Source organism: Lithobates pipiens, unplaced genomic scaffold (genome assembly GCF_037356315.1).
Source record: "Lithobates pipiens isolate NorthernLeopardFrog02 unplaced genomic scaffold, aLitPip1_a1.2 Scaffold_23, whole genome shotgun sequence".
Classification (NCBI taxonomy): domain Eukaryota; kingdom Metazoa; phylum Chordata; class Amphibia; order Anura; family Ranidae; genus Lithobates; species Lithobates pipiens.
In genome coordinates, this window is record NW_027507785.1 from 110573175 (window position 1) to 110593078 (window position 19904).

The 19904-nt window shown below is 42.1% G+C and overlaps 1 protein-coding gene across 1 annotated transcript in view; it reads right to left on the reverse strand.

Moving 5' to 3' along the window:
- Positions 1-19904, reverse strand: part of NUP210 (nucleoporin 210) — a 353934-nt gene that overhangs the window by 7162 nt on the left and 326868 nt on the right. The window contains exons 35-39 of the mRNA XM_077452181.1: positions 17827-17973; positions 12637-12887; positions 7935-8142; positions 6281-6388; positions 6123-6194 (exon numbers count right to left, since the gene is read on the reverse strand). Coding sequence (XP_077308307.1) covers positions 6123-6194; positions 6281-6388; positions 7935-8142; positions 12637-12887; positions 17827-17973 — 786 coding nt within the window. The remainder of the gene's footprint in view (positions 1-6122; positions 6195-6280; positions 6389-7934; positions 8143-12636; positions 12888-17826; positions 17974-19904) is intronic.

Below are 19904 nucleotides of genomic sequence, written 5' to 3' on the forward strand. Positions count from 1 at the left end.
AGCAAGAGCAATAATTCTAACTCCAGACTTCCTGAGCAGCTCTAAACTGGTAACCTGGTAAAGGCTTTTAAAGCCTCACCTATAGAGATTGTTGTTAGGTACCATAGTTTGGCACCGTTCTACGAGCGTAGAAGGCAAATTTAAAGCATGACATGCTAGTTATCTATTTACTCAGCGTAACACCCCCTTAAAAAAAAAAAAAAAAAAAAAAAGTGAATGTTATATTGTGTTTGTGTACAATCTTTAACGCGCTCGATAAGCCGGTGTCCAAATATCATAGGACATAAATTGCATCAATCATTATTTTATTCTCCTAGGTCTCGGCTTAAAAAAAATATATAATTTTTTGGGGTTCCAAGTAATTTTGTAGTAAAAAATAAATTTGGTTTTTACATGTCTGACAAATGTCGGGATTGGCTCAGTCTGGATCTGGTTAAACTTTATTGAATGGTCACACATACAATTCATTAGGTTCAATTGGCCACTGTGTGAGTGAGGCAGTACTTTTTTTCTTCAAAAAAAAATTTTTTTTTTTTTGCCACAACAGATTTTTTTTTAGCACCTGCAATAAATAGAACAAAGACGTCGCTGTATACAAGATTCAATAGCACAAGGACCGTACAGATAACGGTACAGAGTTGCACAAAAAGTACAGCACACAAACAGAATAACTTGTAGAGAGGAGATAAAGGAAGAGTAAGCGTTGGAGGGGAACCCAGGAGTATGACCATGTATGCATCATGATGGGAAGAAATGGGAAACAAAAAGGTTATAAAATCAAGGCTCAATCAGGAATTCATCAAAACCAACAAGGAGGAAATGAGCAGCCCAAGGTCGCCATATCTTGGTGAAACACAGAAATTCAATTTTGTAGGGTTGGCTTCGATCTTTCCATGGATCATGGGCTGCGTGACCTTGAGCTAGGTTTTGGTAAGGTGTAACTTGGCGGTTTTGTAGGCTTGTGTTAGTGTTTGTTTAGCAGCAGTGATAATGCTTCAGATGAAAAGGTTCATAATGGGTGGGCAGGTCCACCAAATCTGGAGATGGATTCCAGTCTCCCCAAATCCCTTGTAACAGGCTGGCAAGTAGGTTGGGCTAAACATGATCTACGCCTTGACTAAAGATCATCTTCCATCAAGATATTTCAGTTTTCAAAGCTGCCACATTTTTAGAGCAGGATTTGGTTGTGGCCCCGATATCAGTTTATGTGAAAGTGTTTGACTTGGAGATATCTACAGACCTCAGAATGGGGAAGTTTGTGGTTCCATTGGAGAGTTTTAAAAGGTAAAATTACGTTAGGGCCAGGTAGTCGGTATAGTCGAGTAAGGTTTAATGTGGACCAGAAGGAAAAGAAATTTGGGGATTCTATTGCTGGGTAGAATGGGTGGAGAATGAAAGATAGCAACGTTGAGGAGAGTTCAGGGGGATCAAGTCATCTACAAAATTCTTTCTGTAGATAATTTTTTTTTATATCTCCACAGTGGAACTTCCCAGGTGGAGTGAAACTATGTAACGTGGGCTAGCTGTGATGCATGGTAATAAGTTGGTAGTTGAGGGAGATCAAGACCACTACAGTAATAGAGCTCTTTACAGAGCTCGGGGTCACGGCGTGTCCTAGCAACAAGGTGCGGCCGCGATGCGCGCCCCCCGTTCTGGGACGCCCTCATATGACGTTGTCCCAGAACGAGAGTCGCATGGCCCCGCAGTCATTTAACGGGGGGGGGGGCGCGGCAGGCAGTTGATGAATTTTAATGCACACAAAAACTATATACAGTGCCTTGCAAAAGTAGTCACCCCCTTGGCTTTTTACCTATTTTGTTACATTACAGCCTTTAGTGTTTACAAATTTTTTTTTAATCTGAATGATATGTGATGGTAGAACACAATAGTCTAAGTTGGTGAAGTAAAATTAGAAAAATATATACAATAAACTATTTTTCAGAAATAAACTGACAATTGGCATTTGTGTATGTAATTACCCCCTTTGTTATGAAGCCCATAAAAAGCTCTGGTGCAACCAATTACGTTCAGAAGTCACATAACTAGTGAAATGATGTCCACCTGTGTGCAATCTAAGTGTCTAATGATCTGCCATTACATATACACCTTTTTAAAGGCCCCAGAGGCTGCAACACCTAAGAGGCACCACTAACCAAACACTGCCACGAAGACCTAGGAACTCTCCAAAGAAGTAAGGGACGTGGTTGTTGAGGGTTAGGTTATAAAAAAAATATCCAAATCTTTGATGATCCCCAGGAACACCATTAAATCTATCATAGCCAAATGGAAAGAACACAGCACAACAGCAAACCTGCCAAGAGACGGCCGCACACTAGAACTCACAGACCGGGCAAGGAGGGCATTAATCAGAGCGGCAGCACAGAGACCTAAGGTAACCCTGGAGGAGCTGCAGAGTTCCACAGCAGAGACTGGATTATCTGTACACTGACAAGCCGTACGCTCCATAGATTTGGGCTTATGGTAGAGTGGCCAGAAGAAAGCCATTACTTTCAGCAAAAAACAAAATATCACATTTTGAGTTTGTGAAAAGGCATGTGGGAGACTCCTAAAATGTATTGAGGAAGGTGCTCTGGTCCGATGAGACTAAAATGTAACTTTTTGGCCAACAAAGAAAACATTATGTCTGGCACAAACCCAACACATCACATCACCCAAAGAACACCATCCCCAGAGTGAAACATGGTGGTGGCAGCATTATGCTGTGGGAATGTTTTTCAGCAGTTGGGACTGGGAAACTGGTCAGAGTTGAGTGAAAGATGGATGGTGCTAAATACAAGGAGATTCTTGAGCAAAACCTGTACCACTCTGTGCGTAATTTGAGGCTAGGACGGAGGTTCACCTTCCAGCAGGACAACAACCCCAAACACACTGCTAAAGCAAAACTTGAGTGGTTTAAGGGGAAACATGCAAATGTGTTGGAAAGGCCTAGTCAAAGCCTAGACCTCAATCCAATAGAAAATCTGTGGACAGACTTAAAAATTACTGTTCACAAGCGCAAATCCTCCAACTTGAAGGAGCTGGAGCAGTTTTGCAAGGAGGAATGGGCAAAAAAAAAAAGAAAGAAGATGTGGCAAGCTCAAAGAGACTTAACCAAAGCGACTTGGAGCTGTGATTATAGAGCCACCTTTTGCGGCTCTTCAAAGTATTGGTTTTAGGGGGGTTAATAGTTATGCACATTGACTTTTTCTGTTATTTTGTCTCATTTGTTTGCTTCACAATAAAAAAAAAAATCTTCAAAATGCGAAAAATGCCAAGGGGGGGGGGGGGGGGGGGTGGAAGTATTCAGGGGTGAATACTTTTGCAAGGCACTGTAATTGTGACGGACTGGGGTTTATATGGTCACAAAACAGACACCCTAAAGCAAAGTACATATTAATTTTTTTTTATATTTCTAAACATGTCCCTTCTATTCTATTAATAACCAGTAGATGGCAGAGAAGGTACACAAACAGAGTCTATATAAGGCCACACACCATGTGACTGGAAATTAAACTACTTCCAGCCATAAAGTCAGTGGTCATATCTCATGCTGTTTGTGTGATTCTTTGCAGGTATGTACTCTAAATTGTTCCTAATCTGTATTAACCTGTGATAGAAAGATTCCTAAACATCTTGAGCAGATACAGAAAAAGTCTCAGCAGATTTTATGCTATAGTTTTGCTGTAATTAGAAGTTTAGAATAGCATGTGTCAGAAACAAGTGAAAAGTGCATAAGAACATGAAAATACTGCATTAGTCAGAACAAATGTCTATGATAAACACTAAACCTTTCTAAATAGGTATATTTAAACCTGATTTATTGAAAATGGCGTAGATTTATAGAAGCACATGTTTTCTGTTATTTAATATAGAAAAAAACCTATTGTATGTAAAGCTTATGTATTGCATCATACAGACATGCAATGTGCACCATCTAGTGGTTAAAAAAGAGTACTACCATGAAAATATTTGTATTAACGCAATACATTGCTAGTATGATTATTGCACACTTAAAGGTGTACCAGAGAGATAAAGATAATTATCTATAACACTGAATAACAGGGATATATATGTTATTAAAATATAGTAATGTTCATTGTTGTAACTACGTTTTAAAATACTTTAGTTAAAATCGGTATTATATATATTGTTAATGTTTATAAACATGTGACTATAAAAATGTAAAAGATGTATTGTTATGTAAAAATTAAACTACTTCCAGCCATAAAGTCAGTGGTCATATCTCATGCTGTTTGTGTGATTCTTTGCAGTCCACGCCAAGCTGATCACCTTATCTCATCACGTCTACAATCATCGGCTCTCTTAATTCACATTTTGAGGCCGGTAACATAATAATTTTTTTGGGCAAAATATAAAATACGGTTTTGTGCTGAGTAAATAGGTACCAAACACGTCACGCATTAAAATTGCGCATGCTTGTGAAATAAAGCCATAGTTGGGTATTTAAAAAACTCTATAGGCAACTCTTTATAAGGCTTTTTAGGTTACCAGTTTAGAGTTAGAGGTCTGGTGCTATAATTATTGCTCTTGCTCCGAAGTTCATGGCAATTTCTTACACGTGTGGTGCAATTGCCGTTTATCCATGAGAATGGGATCTTCAAGTTTGCCTTTGCACACAAGCATAGGTGAATTGGGCACTTTCAAATTATTAATCTTACACTGTTAAACATTTTTTTAAATCACTTTTATTGCTATTACAAGGAATGCAAATATCACTTGTGATAGCAATAGGCAGTGACAGGTAGTCTTGATGGAGAGATCTGGGGTCTATAACACCCCAGATGTCTCCTCTGCCCAAAAAGCATGTGATCACGCCAAGATCTGTGTGTACACTGTGACAGATGTTGATGGGACACTTATGCATGCTGCCAGAATTGCTGCAGAGGTTGAAGGGGTGGGGGGTCAGCCTGTCAATGCTCAGACCATACGCCGCACACTCCATCAAATTGGTCTGCATGGCTGTCGTCCCAGAAGGAAGCCTCTTCTAAAGATGATGCACAAGAAAACCCGCAAACAGTTTGCTGAAGACAAGCAGACTAAGGACATGGATTACTGGAACCATGTCCTGTGGTCCTTTGAGACCAAGATAAACTTATTTGGTTCAGATGGTGTCAAGCATGTGTGGCGGCAACCAGGTGAAGAATACAAAGATAAGCGCGTCTTGCCTACAGTCAAGCGGAGTGTCATGGTCTGGGGCTGCAAGAGTACTGCAGGCACTGGGGAGATACAGTTCATTGAGGGAACCATGAATGCCAACATGTACTGTGACAAATGAAAGCATGTCTCCAGACATAAGCCCTATTGGGCATCTGTGGGGCATCTTCAAACAGAGGCTCTCCAACATCCACCAGCTCTGTGATGTAGTCTTGAAGACGTGGAAGGGACGCAATATTCGCTTTTTATAATCATTAAACCTGTATTAGAACTACTACACCATGAGGATTCATCCTTTATATTTTATGGGATGATATTTTATGTGAATCTAATAATGTGACCATTGGGAACGGAGAGCAGAGACTAGGATACCCATGTCAATCCTGTTTTATCTGCCGCGCCTGATCGATTGTGGACAATTGTTAATTGGAGTGTTTATTCCATCTATCTGCTCATCTGACCCCTGCGACAAGGGTCCAAACAGGAGGGTAAGAAGCAGTGTGTTTGGGCGCCGGTGGTGGTCATCTTCCCTCTCTCACGCTTCAAATATATGCCATGAAGTGTTCAGCTACTATTTATATCTTAAGACTGAAAGATCTAAGGACTTTTATTTTGAGAGCTGTACCTTTCTTCTTTTTAACACAGATACACTTGGCTGGGCCAGCACCAGCTATTTTGGTCCTGTGGTTCAGCTGTTTGCCATTCTGATTGTGGACTTCTAGCCTAGTAGGTCAGAAAGTGTAAATGAAGTCCTGCTACTAGAGGTAAAACAAGACTTACAGAGCATGGCTAAATAAAGAGTGTTGGGCATTTTGGAAAATTGAGCCATTAATGATAGAAGCCATGAAAGGCACATCAATAGCAGCTAAACAGCAGAAAGCGGTTCTTTGATTTAAACCTTTATGCATCATCTTAATTTTGAACTAAAAGCCACTTTAAATACTTACTACTGCCCAAAGACCGAGGTGGTGATGCAGATATGAAGGCTGGGTGATCAATCTTCTCTTTTGGTGAAAACACTGAAAGAGCAAAACAGAATAGTTTTGCAACAATGAAATATTACACAGACGTTTATATTTAGTAAGAATAATTAATATAAAATTACCTAGTATGGCAATAGCAGCCCCTGCTAACAATGTGAACAAAGTGAAGAAAATCATCTGGTAGGAGTTCAGGAAGTGATAGAAGAAGCCCTGGCCCATGGTATAAGGCACTGGAGGGAACAAAAACAAACAGCTAGCAGTGGTGGTAATGTAAACAATATTTACCGATGTGATCAATAGGATAACGTGTAAATCATCCACATATGGATGTAAAAAAGTTGTTTGAGTAAAATTCCATATTTATCCTTCACTCTCCAAAACTACTGAAAGTATAACTTCTGGCTAATATGCCAAACGGTTATTACGCAATTGGTACTATTATGCAAAAAAAAAGTGATCTTACTCTTATGGAAGGGGTCCCCATTGCTGACTATACCATAATGGTTTAAACTCATTAAAGCGGAGGTCCATCCAAAAAATAAAAATATTAAAATCCAGCAGCTACACATACTGCAGCTGCTGGCTTTTAATAATAGGACACTTACCTGTCCTGGAGTTCATCAGCTGTCTGGTGTCACCGCCACCATTGCGGCTAACGGAAACCCGGTAGTGTAGCCTTATGGCTTCACGCCGGGAACCCAACTGCGCATGTGCGAGGTCCCACTCCTCTCTCCTACTAGCCCGGCAGCAGGGGGAGGAGGAGGGAGCCCCACGGTGACGTCATGGGCCGCCGTGCAGACTACTGGAAGTGGGAACAGGATACCTGTCAAAGACCGGTACGCTGTCCTCCCCTCCCCACCGAAAGGTGCCAAATGTGATGCTAAAGGGGGAGAGGAGACAAATGAGCGGAAGTTCCACTTTTGGGCGGAACTCCACTTTAATGGATTCTCTTCCTCTATATGGGCTCACTTAAGGAGTGTGCAACCCTATTTGCATATTTTGCTAATGTTTCTGAACCAGTGTTTTCTATTCTGTATAAACCATGAGACCCTGCGAGGTCATTTATTGACTTGTAAATTAGTTTTTTGGACTTTGTAAGTTTTGAGGGTATGTTTTTTTTTTTTTTTTTTTAACAAAACAGGTTAAAAATCTCAATGACATATCTAAGCCTGTTGCTTTCCGAACACAAGAGGTGGGCTGCTTGGCACAGGTGCCATTTAGAAAAAGTATTTCATTTTCTAGATGAATACAAAGCGCTCTGATTGAACGAGGTGGAGCGTACGATGTTACCACCTCACTTTTCCCAACTCATCCAAACAGAGAATGCTTTGAATTTGTTGGGGAAATGCAAAGTCTTCTCTAAAAGACACCTGTGCTGAGCAGCCAACCTCCTGTATTCAGAAAACAGAAGGCCAGCTGCTCAGCATGGAACCCAGAAGCAAGTGGAGATCACTAGACTAGCGGGGCTTACTTCAGTGGTTTCCAGATTTCAGGTCAAAAGCTGGACCAATGTAACCATGTAAAAAATAGCAATATCTGGAAAATCCTCTAACATTTAAATGGCAACAGTGCAAATTTTTTTAGAACTGAAGACTAAAAATACTAAATCTTATGAAACTGCATTGCTGTCTGCAAAATGGAGAGAAACCCAGAACAACACTTTAGATCAGTACAAGTGGTGAAGAGTGTTTCACTGCTTTAATTACATTTATGGAAAAACTCAAACTGCAGAAATAACATAACACTGTAAGGAACAACAGTATAGTGCTCACATACCATTAAGTGGGCCTGTAGCCGACATCAGTCTAATCGGTATGTTGATGGTTTGATCAGACATGTAACTGGAAATGGTTAGTGAGGTAGATAGAGATCCCTGGTTTAAAAGCTGCACATCAGATATACCAACTTCATAAGTTACAAAGCTGGGCACCCCGGTATATTTTTCTTTTTGATAGACAGTAATGATGGATAACTCTGGCTTTACCTGCAGAATAAAGAACCAAACCAAGTAATTAATGTGTTTTTTTTCCACTACTGTGCAATTTGTGACAGGCCAGCAGGAATTATGAGCGTTGGAAGGACGCTATTAGCCCTATAAAGTTTTTGCACTGTATGCATGATAACAGCCTATTTTTAAAGTGACAGTTAAAGGCACATGCCGCTGTTAGATAAAAGATCAGTTTGCAAAGGATTACTCCCCCTCTCCTCAAAAGGAAGCAGTTCCAATCATACATCATTATTCAGTAACATTTTTTTTTAGGATAAGTTCACTTTTGGCAACATGTTCCACACATAATTTAGGGTGTAACATGTAACATATGCAGTGGCCCCTTGCACCCTTCCCCGATTCCCCATTTTGACAGCGAGTGGGGATTTTCTCCCTGCTGTCGCAATCCAAATAAAATGCGGCCATACAGGGTTCTGCCCATCCAGCCACGTCATTTATTCCACATTTTGTGAATGTGAAAACTAGTAATCGACAGCCTTTGTGGCTGTTGTCTTGCGGTTCTCAATTAACTACCAGGGTGGGGTTGAACATCCTAGTACAGGGGTCTCAAACTGGCGGCCCTCCAGCTGTTGCGAAACTACAAGTCCCATGAGGCATTGCAAGGCTGACAGTCACAAGCATGACTCCCACAGGTAGAGGCATGATGGGACTTGTAGTTTCGCAACAGCTGGAGGGCTGCCAGTTTGAGACCCCTGTCCTAGTAGTTCATTGAGTTTTCCTGTCAGAGTGTAACCGCATGCCCATATCGGAGGCACAGAAGCTACACAGATAGTCTGCAGGACTGTGGCATTGCACCCACGATCTGCTCATCATGAGTACAATGCTTTACAGGTTTCTAGCAAATAAATGCATAAAAAAAATGTACTAGAAGGCTAAAGATGCAATAATGTGTCTACAAGAGACATTTCTACTGTATGCAGATACAGTTGTTTCAGCAGTTCAAGTACAAAGCCTGCTTATCTCAGGCAAAGTGACTCTAAGGTCACTACCAAAGCATTAAACCAGCAGCAGCTACTAAAAGAAGGCATTTAGAGGTGACTTCATAAATGTTTAGATACCTTGTAAATGTACACCTGAACTTACTCATCTGGTCTACAGTTCAGGCCCACCTCCTATGTGGCATTGCTGGTCCGTGAAGCCACCTGACACAAAAATAAAAACAAATCCAAAGTAGAGTGCAATATAAGTGTTAAAAAAAAAAAAGTCCAATATTAATATATAAAGTGATAATTTTTTCCACTGATATGCAGAGAGATGTGAAGTGTTTATTTGCTTCAAAGAACCTCCATATGCATAGTTAAAGTGGTTGTAAACCCTTACAAACCACTTTGACCTACAGGTAAGCCTAGATTAAGGCTTGCTTACCTGTAGGTCCAAGAAATATCTCCTAAACCTATACGGTTTAGGAGATATTTACAAAAAGACAGCCACCAACAGGCTCCACCTCTACTAGTTTCACCACTTCACACTTGGCTTCATCTGGAGGAAGCCAGATGAAGCCAGATGAAGCCAAGTGTGAGGTGGTCAAACTATTTGGGCCGAAGCCCGGCGGTGAAACCTTGTCTTAACTGAGACCTTTCTGATGTATTATCAATGCTTTGAAAACGTTTTATTAAACCCAACGTGGATTACATTGGATTTAAGACTGAAGTAGCACAGTGGAACCCTTATCAGATACAGATCACCACTTGTTTTCTTGAGAGTCCAAACAGAGGTTACCAAGGACCAGTGAGGATTTCCTCAAAGGAGAGTTGCACACAGTGCAAGGCGTGTTTGACCCCCAGCAGGGTCTTGTATGGAGGTGAGCGAGCATTGCATGTGGTGGTGGGATCACTATGCATATCCAGGTTCTTTGAAGCAAAGAAACACTTCACATCTCTCCGCATATCAGCGGAAGAAATGATCACTTTATATATTAATATTGGACTTCTGTTTGAACACTTATATTCAGGTCTATAAATGTTGGGACATTGACACAAATATCTTTTTGGCTTTGAAATGAAATGGATTTGAAATGAAAAAAACAAGATGTGCTTTAACTGCAGACTTTTAGATTTAATTTGAGGGTATATACATCAATATCAGGTGAACTGTGTAGCAATTTCAACGGTTTGTATATGTGCCTCCCACTTTTTAAAGGGACCAAAATTAATGGGGCAGATGAACAATCATACAAACTTTCACTTTTTAATACTTGGTTGCAAATCCTTTGCAGTCAATTACAGCCTCAAGTCTGGAACGCATGTTTATCAGGAGAAGCTGGGTTTCATCCCTGGTGATGCTCTGCCAGGCCTCTAATGCAATGTTCTTCCGTTCCTGCTTGTTCTTGGGGCATTTCCCTTAAATGCATGCGCAATCGGATTCAGGTCATGTGATTGACTTGGCCATTGCATAACATTCTACTTCTTTCCCTTAAAAAAACTATTTTGTTGCTTTCGCAGTATGCTTCGGGTCATTTTCCATCTGCTCTGAAGCGCCGTCCAATTAATTTTGAAGCATTTTGCTGAATATGAGTAGATATTGCCTGAAAAACTTCAGAATTCATCCTGTTCCCTTTGTCAGCAGTCACATCATCAATAAATACTAGAGAATCAGTTCCATCGGCAGCCATACATGCCCACGCCATGACACTATCATCACCTTGCTTCACTGATGGTATGCTTTGGATCATGAGCAGTTCCTTTCCTTCTCCATACTCTTCTTTTCACTCTGGTACAAGTTGATCTTGGTCTCATCTGTCCATATGATGTTCCAGAACTGTGAACGTTTTTTCTTAGATGTTGTTTGGCAAACTCTAATCTGGCCCTCCTGTTTTTGAGGCTCACCAATGGTTTAAATCTTGTGGTGAACCCTCTGTATTCACTCTGGTGAAGTCTTCCCTTGATTGTTGACTCTGACACACATACACCTACCTCCTGGAGAGTGTTCTTGATCTGGCCAACTGTTGTGAAGGATGTTTTCTTTACCAGGTAAAGAATTATTTGGTCATCCACCACAGTTTTCCATGGTCTTCCGGGTCTTTTGGTGATGCTGAGCTCACCGGGGCGCTCTTTCTTTCCAAACAGTTCATTTGGCCACACCTAATGTTTTTGCTATCTCTCTGATGTTTTTTTTTTTTTCAGCCCAATGATGGCTTGCTTCACTGATAGTGACAGCTCTTTGGATCTCATATTGAGAGTTGACAGCAACAGATTCCAAATGCAAACAACACACTTGAAATGAACTCTGGACGTTTTATCTGCTCCTTGTAAATGGATAATGAGGCAATAACACACACCTGGCCATGGAACAGCTGAGTGGCCAATTGTCCCATTACTTTTGGTCCTGTAAAAAGTGGGAGGCACACATACAAACTGTTGTAATTCCTACACCGTTCACCTGATTTGGATATAAATACCCTCAAATTAAAGCTGAAAGTCTGCAGTTAAAGCACATCTTGTCAGTTTCAAATCCATTGTGTTGGTGTATAGAGCCAAAAAGATTAGGATTGTGTCGATGTCTCAATATTTATGGACCTGACTGTATATTGCACACTAGTTTGGATTTGTTTTTATACCTAAGCAGCGCTGTCTCATTTACACTTTACTGTTTTTCTGTGGGAGAACATAAGTGACAGCAGCAGCAATTTTCTGTGTAGTTTCCAGCTGCTGCAGGTATTCAACAGATTGGATGGATCGAATACCTGCTCCCCCTTCACACACAATGGTTCACTCACAGACTCTTATATCCTGTAGTGAAATGTGAGCTGGCTGGAGAAGCCACTATATGTGGCAGCAGGAGCACATATTCAAATATCCAGAAGTGTGCAATACCGTTACTAGACGGAAAACATTAAGACCCCTTTCACACCACACCGCCCATAGCGTGGGCGGTAAAATGACGCTATTTGCGGCGCATTTTGGCCGCTAGCCGGGCGCTTTTACCCCACCGCTAGAGGCAGAGAACGGGTTAAAACCGCCGGCAATATGCCGCAATAGCGGCGTTTTGCCGGCGGTATTACAGCGCTGCCCCATTGATTTCAATGGGGAGCAGCGGTGGAGGAGCGATAAACACCGCTCCAAAGAAGCTGCTGGCAGGACTTTTCCCTGATGTCCTGCCAGCGCACCGCTGTAGTGTGAAAGCCCTCGGGCTTTCACACGACAAACAATGGTGCAGCTTTTTTAGGGCAGATTGCAGGCACTATTTCTAACGCTATAGCGCCTGCAAAATGCCCTGTTGTGAAAGGTGTCTAAAATTGTGGTATTTCCAAATATAGGGTGCCAGAAAGCCAAGTATAATGCCTCTTCTTTTAAAGAGTTGGTCTTCTAGCTCTCAACCATAGGGACTTACAAGATAGAGAGTCCCGGAATTTAGGTGCTCTATAAACATGCATGCTTGCACTTCTTGGTGCCTGGCAATGGTTTGCTTGTTTTTAAAAAGGTCACATGGATCATCACTGTAGGTATCTACAAATGAAACTGACAAACTCACCTCAAGGTTTTTCAGCAATTCAGCAACTCCAAATATCTTAAAATTGGTGGTAGGATAATGACTGCTTAAAAGAAGCTCCTTCTGGTTGGTATAAAATCCTGGGTAGACAGGAACATCTGCACTCGTCTGCTCCTGGTACACGTTAATTCCCAGGACGGATGCTGTTACTATAAGTGATGTGTCCCCGATGCTGATTTGTTTTAGCTGGCCTTCTGAAAGCTTCTGTCTACCAAGGGAACAGATGTAGTGACCTAGATATCACACAAGACCATAATTAGGAAACCTACTGGCTTTACAGAGACATAACAGCTTTAGCAAGTGTCAGGAAATAGCAGAAGTTCCACATAAGTGGCAGACACATTTTTATAGAGTGACGGATACAAAGAATAAAAAAAACATTTAAGTGGAACTAGAGTCTTCATTTTTTATATCATTGTCAAAAAGAACAAGTTAATATTACCAGTTTATATTTAAAGTGCACCTATGCTCAGACTATGATCATTTAACTATTACAAACCACTAAAAGGATTGAAAACAAGCCACCACTGACCTCTCTAGCTCTTTTTAAAGTCAAGTTATTTACATTCACAGATCCTCCATAAACACAACAAAGACTCTAGAGCAACCTTTTTCCAAGCAGGGTTCCAAGGAACCCAGGGGTACTTCCAGAGTATGCTAGGGGTTCTTTGAGGAAAGAGCATTGGAAGACTGACCTCTTTTCTAAATTGATGTATAGAAAGGCCACCAAAGGGTCACTTCTAAACTGACTAACAATGTGAGGGTTACCAGAATAAATATGTACCTATGGTAGGAACGCCAGATCAAATTAGAGTCCAAATAAATGAATCTCTGTGAAAGAGTAATGTATTTCTGCTAGTACACAAGATTTTTCTTCTTCAGGCAAGACTCTTCTGTATATTCCATGTAATCTTTCTGGGTTCCTTTAAAATGAGTCCTCACCAGGTTCCATTGCGGAAAGGGATCAATGCTGTGGGACTGACCAATAACATAATTCGCTGGGGAGAGTCTCGTGTGCAGACGCTCCACACTCTTTCATGCAATACAGCATTGAGGAAGCATTTCCTTGCTGTTGCTCCTGCTTACAAGAGGCAAGAGAAATTGATTCATTCTGCTGCCCGCCTACAGGACATATGGGCACCTATGACCGACTACTATCCTACCCTCACCTGAGGGATGCACCGAATGGGTTTTTTGGTGCCGAAACAGATACCGAAAATGAAAAATACACTAGGCCGAAAACCGAAACCAATACCGAAACAGCACCGAAAATGACTGTTTTTAAAAAATATTTTTATACAGGAGGTGGTCAGAGACTGGGGACATGGTACAGGAGGTGGTCAGAGACTGGGGACATGGTACAGGAGGTGGTCAGAGACTGGGGACATGGTACAGGAGGTGGTCAGAGACTGGGGACATGGTACAGGAGATGGTCAGAGACTGGGGACATGGTACAGGAGATGGTCAGAGACTGGGGACATGGTACAGGAGGTGGTCAGAGACTGGGGACATGGTACAGGAGGTGGTCAGAGACTGGGGACATGGTACAGGAGGTGGTCAGAGACTGAGGACATGGTACAGGAGATGGTCAGAGACTGAGGACATGGTACAGGAGGTGGTCAGAGACTGGGGACATGGTACAGGAGGTGGTCAGAGACTGCATGCATGGTACAGGAGGTAGTCAGAGACTGGGGACATGGTACAGGAGATGGTCAGAGACAGGGGACACTGTACAGGAGATGGTCAGACTGGGAACACGGTATAGGAGATGGTCAGAGACAGAGGACGTGGTACATGAGATGGGCAGAGACTGGGGATATGGTACAGAAGATGGTCAGACTGGGGACATGGTACAGGAGATGGTCAGAGACAGAGGACGTGGTACAGGAGGCATCCCCCATTGCAGGCCAGTGTCCCCCATTGCAGCCAGTGTGCCTGTGCCCCATTGCAGCCAGTGTGCCCCATTGCAGCCAGTGTGCCCCATTTTGCAGCCAGTGTGTGCCATTGCAGCCTGTGTGCCATTTTGCAGCCAGTGTGTCCCATTGCAGCCTGTGTGCCATTTTGCAGCCAGTGTGTCCCATTGCAGCCTGTGTGCCATTTTGCAGCCAGTGTGTCCCATTGCAGCCTGTGTGCCATTTTGCAGCCAGTCTGTGCAGGGAAGAGAGCCGCCTCCGTCGCCTGTTTGATCACAGCGCCGGGAACATCACAGCTTTCATTTCAATAGCTGTGTTCCCGGCCGCGCGCCAGGGGGAGGGGCTGTGTGTGACGGCGCGCGGCCGGGAACACACAGCTATTGAAATGAAAGCTGTGATGTTCCCGGCGCTGTGATCAAACAGGCGGCGGCTCTCCTGCGCTATACACCCCCTATGATGGGCGTCACCAGGGGTGGGGCCCCGCCCCCACCCAGGCCACGCCCCATTTGCGGCTCCATTATCGGCCGTTTTTCTCTTTTGGCAAATTGCCGAAAAGGGCATTTTCGGCCGATATGTTTCGGCGGCCGAAATTTCGGTGCATCACTAATAAATACCCCTGGCTTTGCCTCTTACCCTGAGCCTTACATTATAAGGATGCGTCTAGGGACAGATATTTGTCCCCAATCACAGTTAACCAAAGCATGGATACATGCAAAGATCAGTAGACAGCTGTGGCTCCTGTCTACCCAGCTGCAATAAACACTTTCTCTTGCCGCTGTCCATGCCAGTTCATATTAGGAGGTCTAGGGTGAAATGCTGTAAAGCCTGCACTTGTGCAAGTGTACTGGGTTGCCTAACCAGGCCCATATATACAAAGGAAAGGTGGAGGTGCTTTCAGTGCTGGTTATAACTCCCAAATATTCCAAACTTAGGCTTCAGTTTGGGATGGAGCTGCAGCAAACAGAAAAAAAAACTAAAAAACTTGAATTGCATTAAATTCTTTATTTTGGAGTACAGTACAGAACACATTACTTGTATTGTACTTGTACAGACCATGGGTTACATGCATGCTACATTCAGGTGATTGGTCACTGACAAAAAACTTGCTATGGACTCAGGAAGACCTTTCCTGTAAAAGACTAGAAACTTTACAAGGACTGCCAGCTCAGAAACAAACCTAGCAAGACATAATGGCACCCAGTATCCTGGTTAAGGGATCTCTATTTTGCTTAAAGGGAGCTTTATGAAGTTTAAACAGCACCAGGTGGAGATCCAAGATGAACAGAGAGTCAAATTGGGGGATTATGAGCAGCTCCCTAAAGAAAAGTCTTAAGTATTGTGAAGCAAGAGGTTTCTGGAAGAGAATGGATAAAAGCAGAAGTATGTCTCTTAAGGGTACTCGGGGCTAGATGCTAGAATGGAAAATATGAAGAAAGTGACTTAGTTGTCCATCCCCACATCAGCCAGTCAGAGATACCCCTATCCATCATAACGGATGCCAGCCTGTCATGCTGGAGAGGAGTCTTCGGCACCCTCTAAGTGCAGTGGATTTGGTCATTGAAGGAGTCATCTCTTGATCAACATCCTGAGACATCTGGTGTCTTTGGCGGTCTGCAGCATTGGACTAGCTTAATGGAAGGTCATCTGATCTGGATTCAGTTGGACGCGCAACAGTGGTGGCAAACATGAACCATTGGGGGGAACCAGAAGACCTACCACAGGAAGGAAAAAAAAGATTGGATCCTGTCCTGAGCAGAAGTACACGTTCCTTCCTGTCCTAGGCAGAACTTCATGTTTTTGTCTTCTCCATCATGTACATCCCAGGCCTAAACAGTTGGCAGCCAGTCTTTCTCAGCTTGGAGTCAGAGGAGTGGACTCTATACCCAGAGCTGTTCCAGGACCTGTGTTGCAGATGGTGAATGTCAAATTGTGGACCTCAGCAGGTTTAACAAACTGGAAAGGTTTTTCTTAAGGTGGATTGATCCTCTATCAGAAGCAGTGGACCAACTAATTTCCATGAAGATGTCCATTGCACCAGATGAAACACATGTAGGGCGAGGCCAGTGGCATATGACGTTGTACACCCGTTGTTTATCCCAGGTGTGATGTGTTTTTGCTTGTGTTACGCAAAGTTTTTTGAGTACATCTTCAATAAATCATGAGGTTTTAGCATATTACTCTATGGTCCTTTGTACATTATTACTTTGAGGTGCTGGCTTTGGATAACCAGTAAAGGATTGTGGAGGCGGTGAACCAGAGACATTCCTCCTCCTGCTCTAGCCTACATGGTAGTGTTCCCTGTAGCCAATCAGGATCTGTCTGGTTTTCTGCAGTTTCTAATCATAACAATACCCTAAATGCTCAAGGCTGCCATATACTATGTGAACTAGGTTGTAAATAAAATAAGGGAACATTTCTCCACCCCCCCCAATTCAAAGCAGGAAAAGAGCAACTACTATACACAAACACCAATGAACAAGCATAGGATAAACATACTGATTGCTAAACTTAACACAGAACAAAAACATTAAGTGGTGGTCTTGTTATTGCTCAAAAGAAGGACTTGAGGTGTTGACCTGTACTTGTTACCATAGAGGAGCCTTAAGTAGATGTTCACATTCTGTGAAGAACCATTAGGCCGGGCTCACACTGGTACGACAAATGCTCCGACATTGGGAGCTCATGTCGCATGATGTGTGAAAATCAATGTTTCCCTATGGGAGCCATCTTAACTGGTCCAACACAAGTCGGTCCCTGTTGCTCCCTGTACTACTTTTGGTCCAACTTAGATCCTACTTCAGCCCATTGACTATCATTGAAGTAGGATCAAAGTCGAATCCTTGTCCTAACCATCCGTCTTTGGAATCCGACATTGTGTTATTTATTGCCCCCTGCTGTAGCCTCTCCCATTGTGTGTTAGTACAACTAGTTTTGATTGGTCTAAGGACAATCTGAAAGGTCGGATAAAAGTAGTATGCTGTTCATGAAAGTCGGATGGATGCCAGACCAATGTAGGACTGCTGTCGCAGAGCAAAGTAGGATGAAAGTTGTACTACTGTCTGTAGTATAGTGTGAACCCGGCCTTATGAAGGGGGGGGGGGGTGGGGACAACAGCATTTGTCTTGTTATCACGTGCCCTCATTTTTCTTTGCCATGCTGAAATGTTAAAATGATAGTAGCAGGATAAACTCTCAGAGAACAAGGAAACCATAAAATACACTGCCAGAATCACCTTGAAATTCAAATGAACTATATTTACCCGAGCCAAAATCAAAGTCAGTATTTGCAGAAAAGACTTCAGATGCTGGAATGTCAAGATTCTGATCTTTAAACCTTAAGTGGCAGTTTATCATGTTTTCTGGATGAAGATCCTGAATGGCTTCAATCTGGGCTGCTGAACATTCTCCTACAAATAGTAAAGGTATATTAGCACAAATATAAACTTGCTTGGTCATGTGACAGATTGATGCATTGCAATACCAATCACCAGCTATGAGTTATTTTCCCCATTGAGCAAATAAAACACATTTTTATGCTACCTATATTTTAAACCTGCAAAGTTTAAAAATGTTGACTTATCTGTAAATTCCATATCTTGGGGTACAGTATAGGAACCAGGGCTTGATACATAAACCATGGGGTATATGCCAGTAACTTTAGGCGACAGAATACATGGCAAGAGGTTTGCTGGGACAGCATCCCAATGTATACATATAACGCTGTCCAACTAGCAAGCAATAAGGTGATCACAGAGGAAAGAGGGGAGGGACGTGCGCTCTTTGTTGTACTCCAAGATATGTCCTTTATAGGTGCATTAAAATTCCTATTATCTTAACCGTACAGTACATGACATGAATTTTAGACCATGGTATGGCCCCAAGCAATAATTTACAGTGTAGGCAACGAACCAGCCAAAATGACAGCAACAGGCCCACAGAAAAAAAACAAGTCTCAAGGGACCCCAACAGACAGTTGATGACACAAGCCCCTTGCAGCCAAATCTATGTATTAGTAGAGGCCCAAACAGCCACCTAGCAACAAACGGTTTAGAAAACATGATATAATAAAGCATCTGCCAGAAACTCGTACTATGTTTTGGCAGTGATCGAGGGATGAAAAAGATCTAATCTTAAAAGGAGAACACTCAGGAAGATCTTAATAAATCTCAGACCCCGGGGGTTCCCCAGGTTTCCTGGGGTCTGGAAGGAAGATGTGTAACTGCTATGGCATCAGACATTGAGACTAATGGAGTCTATACTCAAAATTTAGATCAACAAAACACGGAGGAAATGGAACAGAGTATTGGTGGGAAGAGCAGGAAGCTTAAATCAGTATGGTAGCAATATTGGTAAAATTACAATAAAGGAACCAACATTGACTGATGTCTTTACTGCCATACAGGCATGTAGCAGTTCTTTATTATCCCTAACAAGTCAAATGCATGATTTAAAAAAAAGGACACTATGGTTATAAGACAAGAAAACCAAAAAATGTCTGAACATATCATGGCATTGGAAAACAGGGTTAGTACAAAGGAGGATGCGCTACCTTTTATAAAAAAGAATCTTCAACAAAGGTACAAATAATGGATCAAGCACAGAGACTGGATAATTTGGAAAATGGGCAAAGCCATAATAATGTACATATTTTGGGCTTTCCTGAGCACAAAGAGGGACAATTAACCACCGTTATTTTTGAAAAATGGATAATGGACACACTCGGTACAGAGGGTTTTTCAAAACTTTTTACAATTGAACGGGCCCATCGCATTTCAAGTCGGTTACTTCCTTCTTAAAGTAATCCCAGGACAGTTATTAATATGCTAAATTTCAGATATGGATCTAATTCTTTCTAAAGCATGTCAACGAGGTAATGAGTATAATGGAAAAAAAAAAAAAATCTCCATCTACCCGGACTTTTCGATGGAAGTCCAGAAGAAACAAGCAAAATTTACAGAGATTAAATGCAGTTTGCAATTAAAACAATTAAGATACTCCGTTATATCCAGCCAAGTTGAGAATTATGGACGATGAAAAAAACGTCTTCTTTATAAACCCAGAGGTCGCCAAAGCATGGTTGGAAGAAAGATATTCGGAGGAAAATAAAAAGACTGCTTGAATGCAAATGGATCGATTTTTTCTTTTTTCTTCTCTCTCCCGCTCAGATATTTATCTCTGATCATTGAAATGGCGGACTACTTATTTTTGAACATTTGGCACAAGCATAATACAATGGTCTAAAAGTCACTAGTTAGTCCCCTTGTATGAGTCCTGTGTGGACAGTGCTAAGGGGTAGGGGTTACCCCTCAACTAGTTTGGGTAGTGGGTATTCCCATGT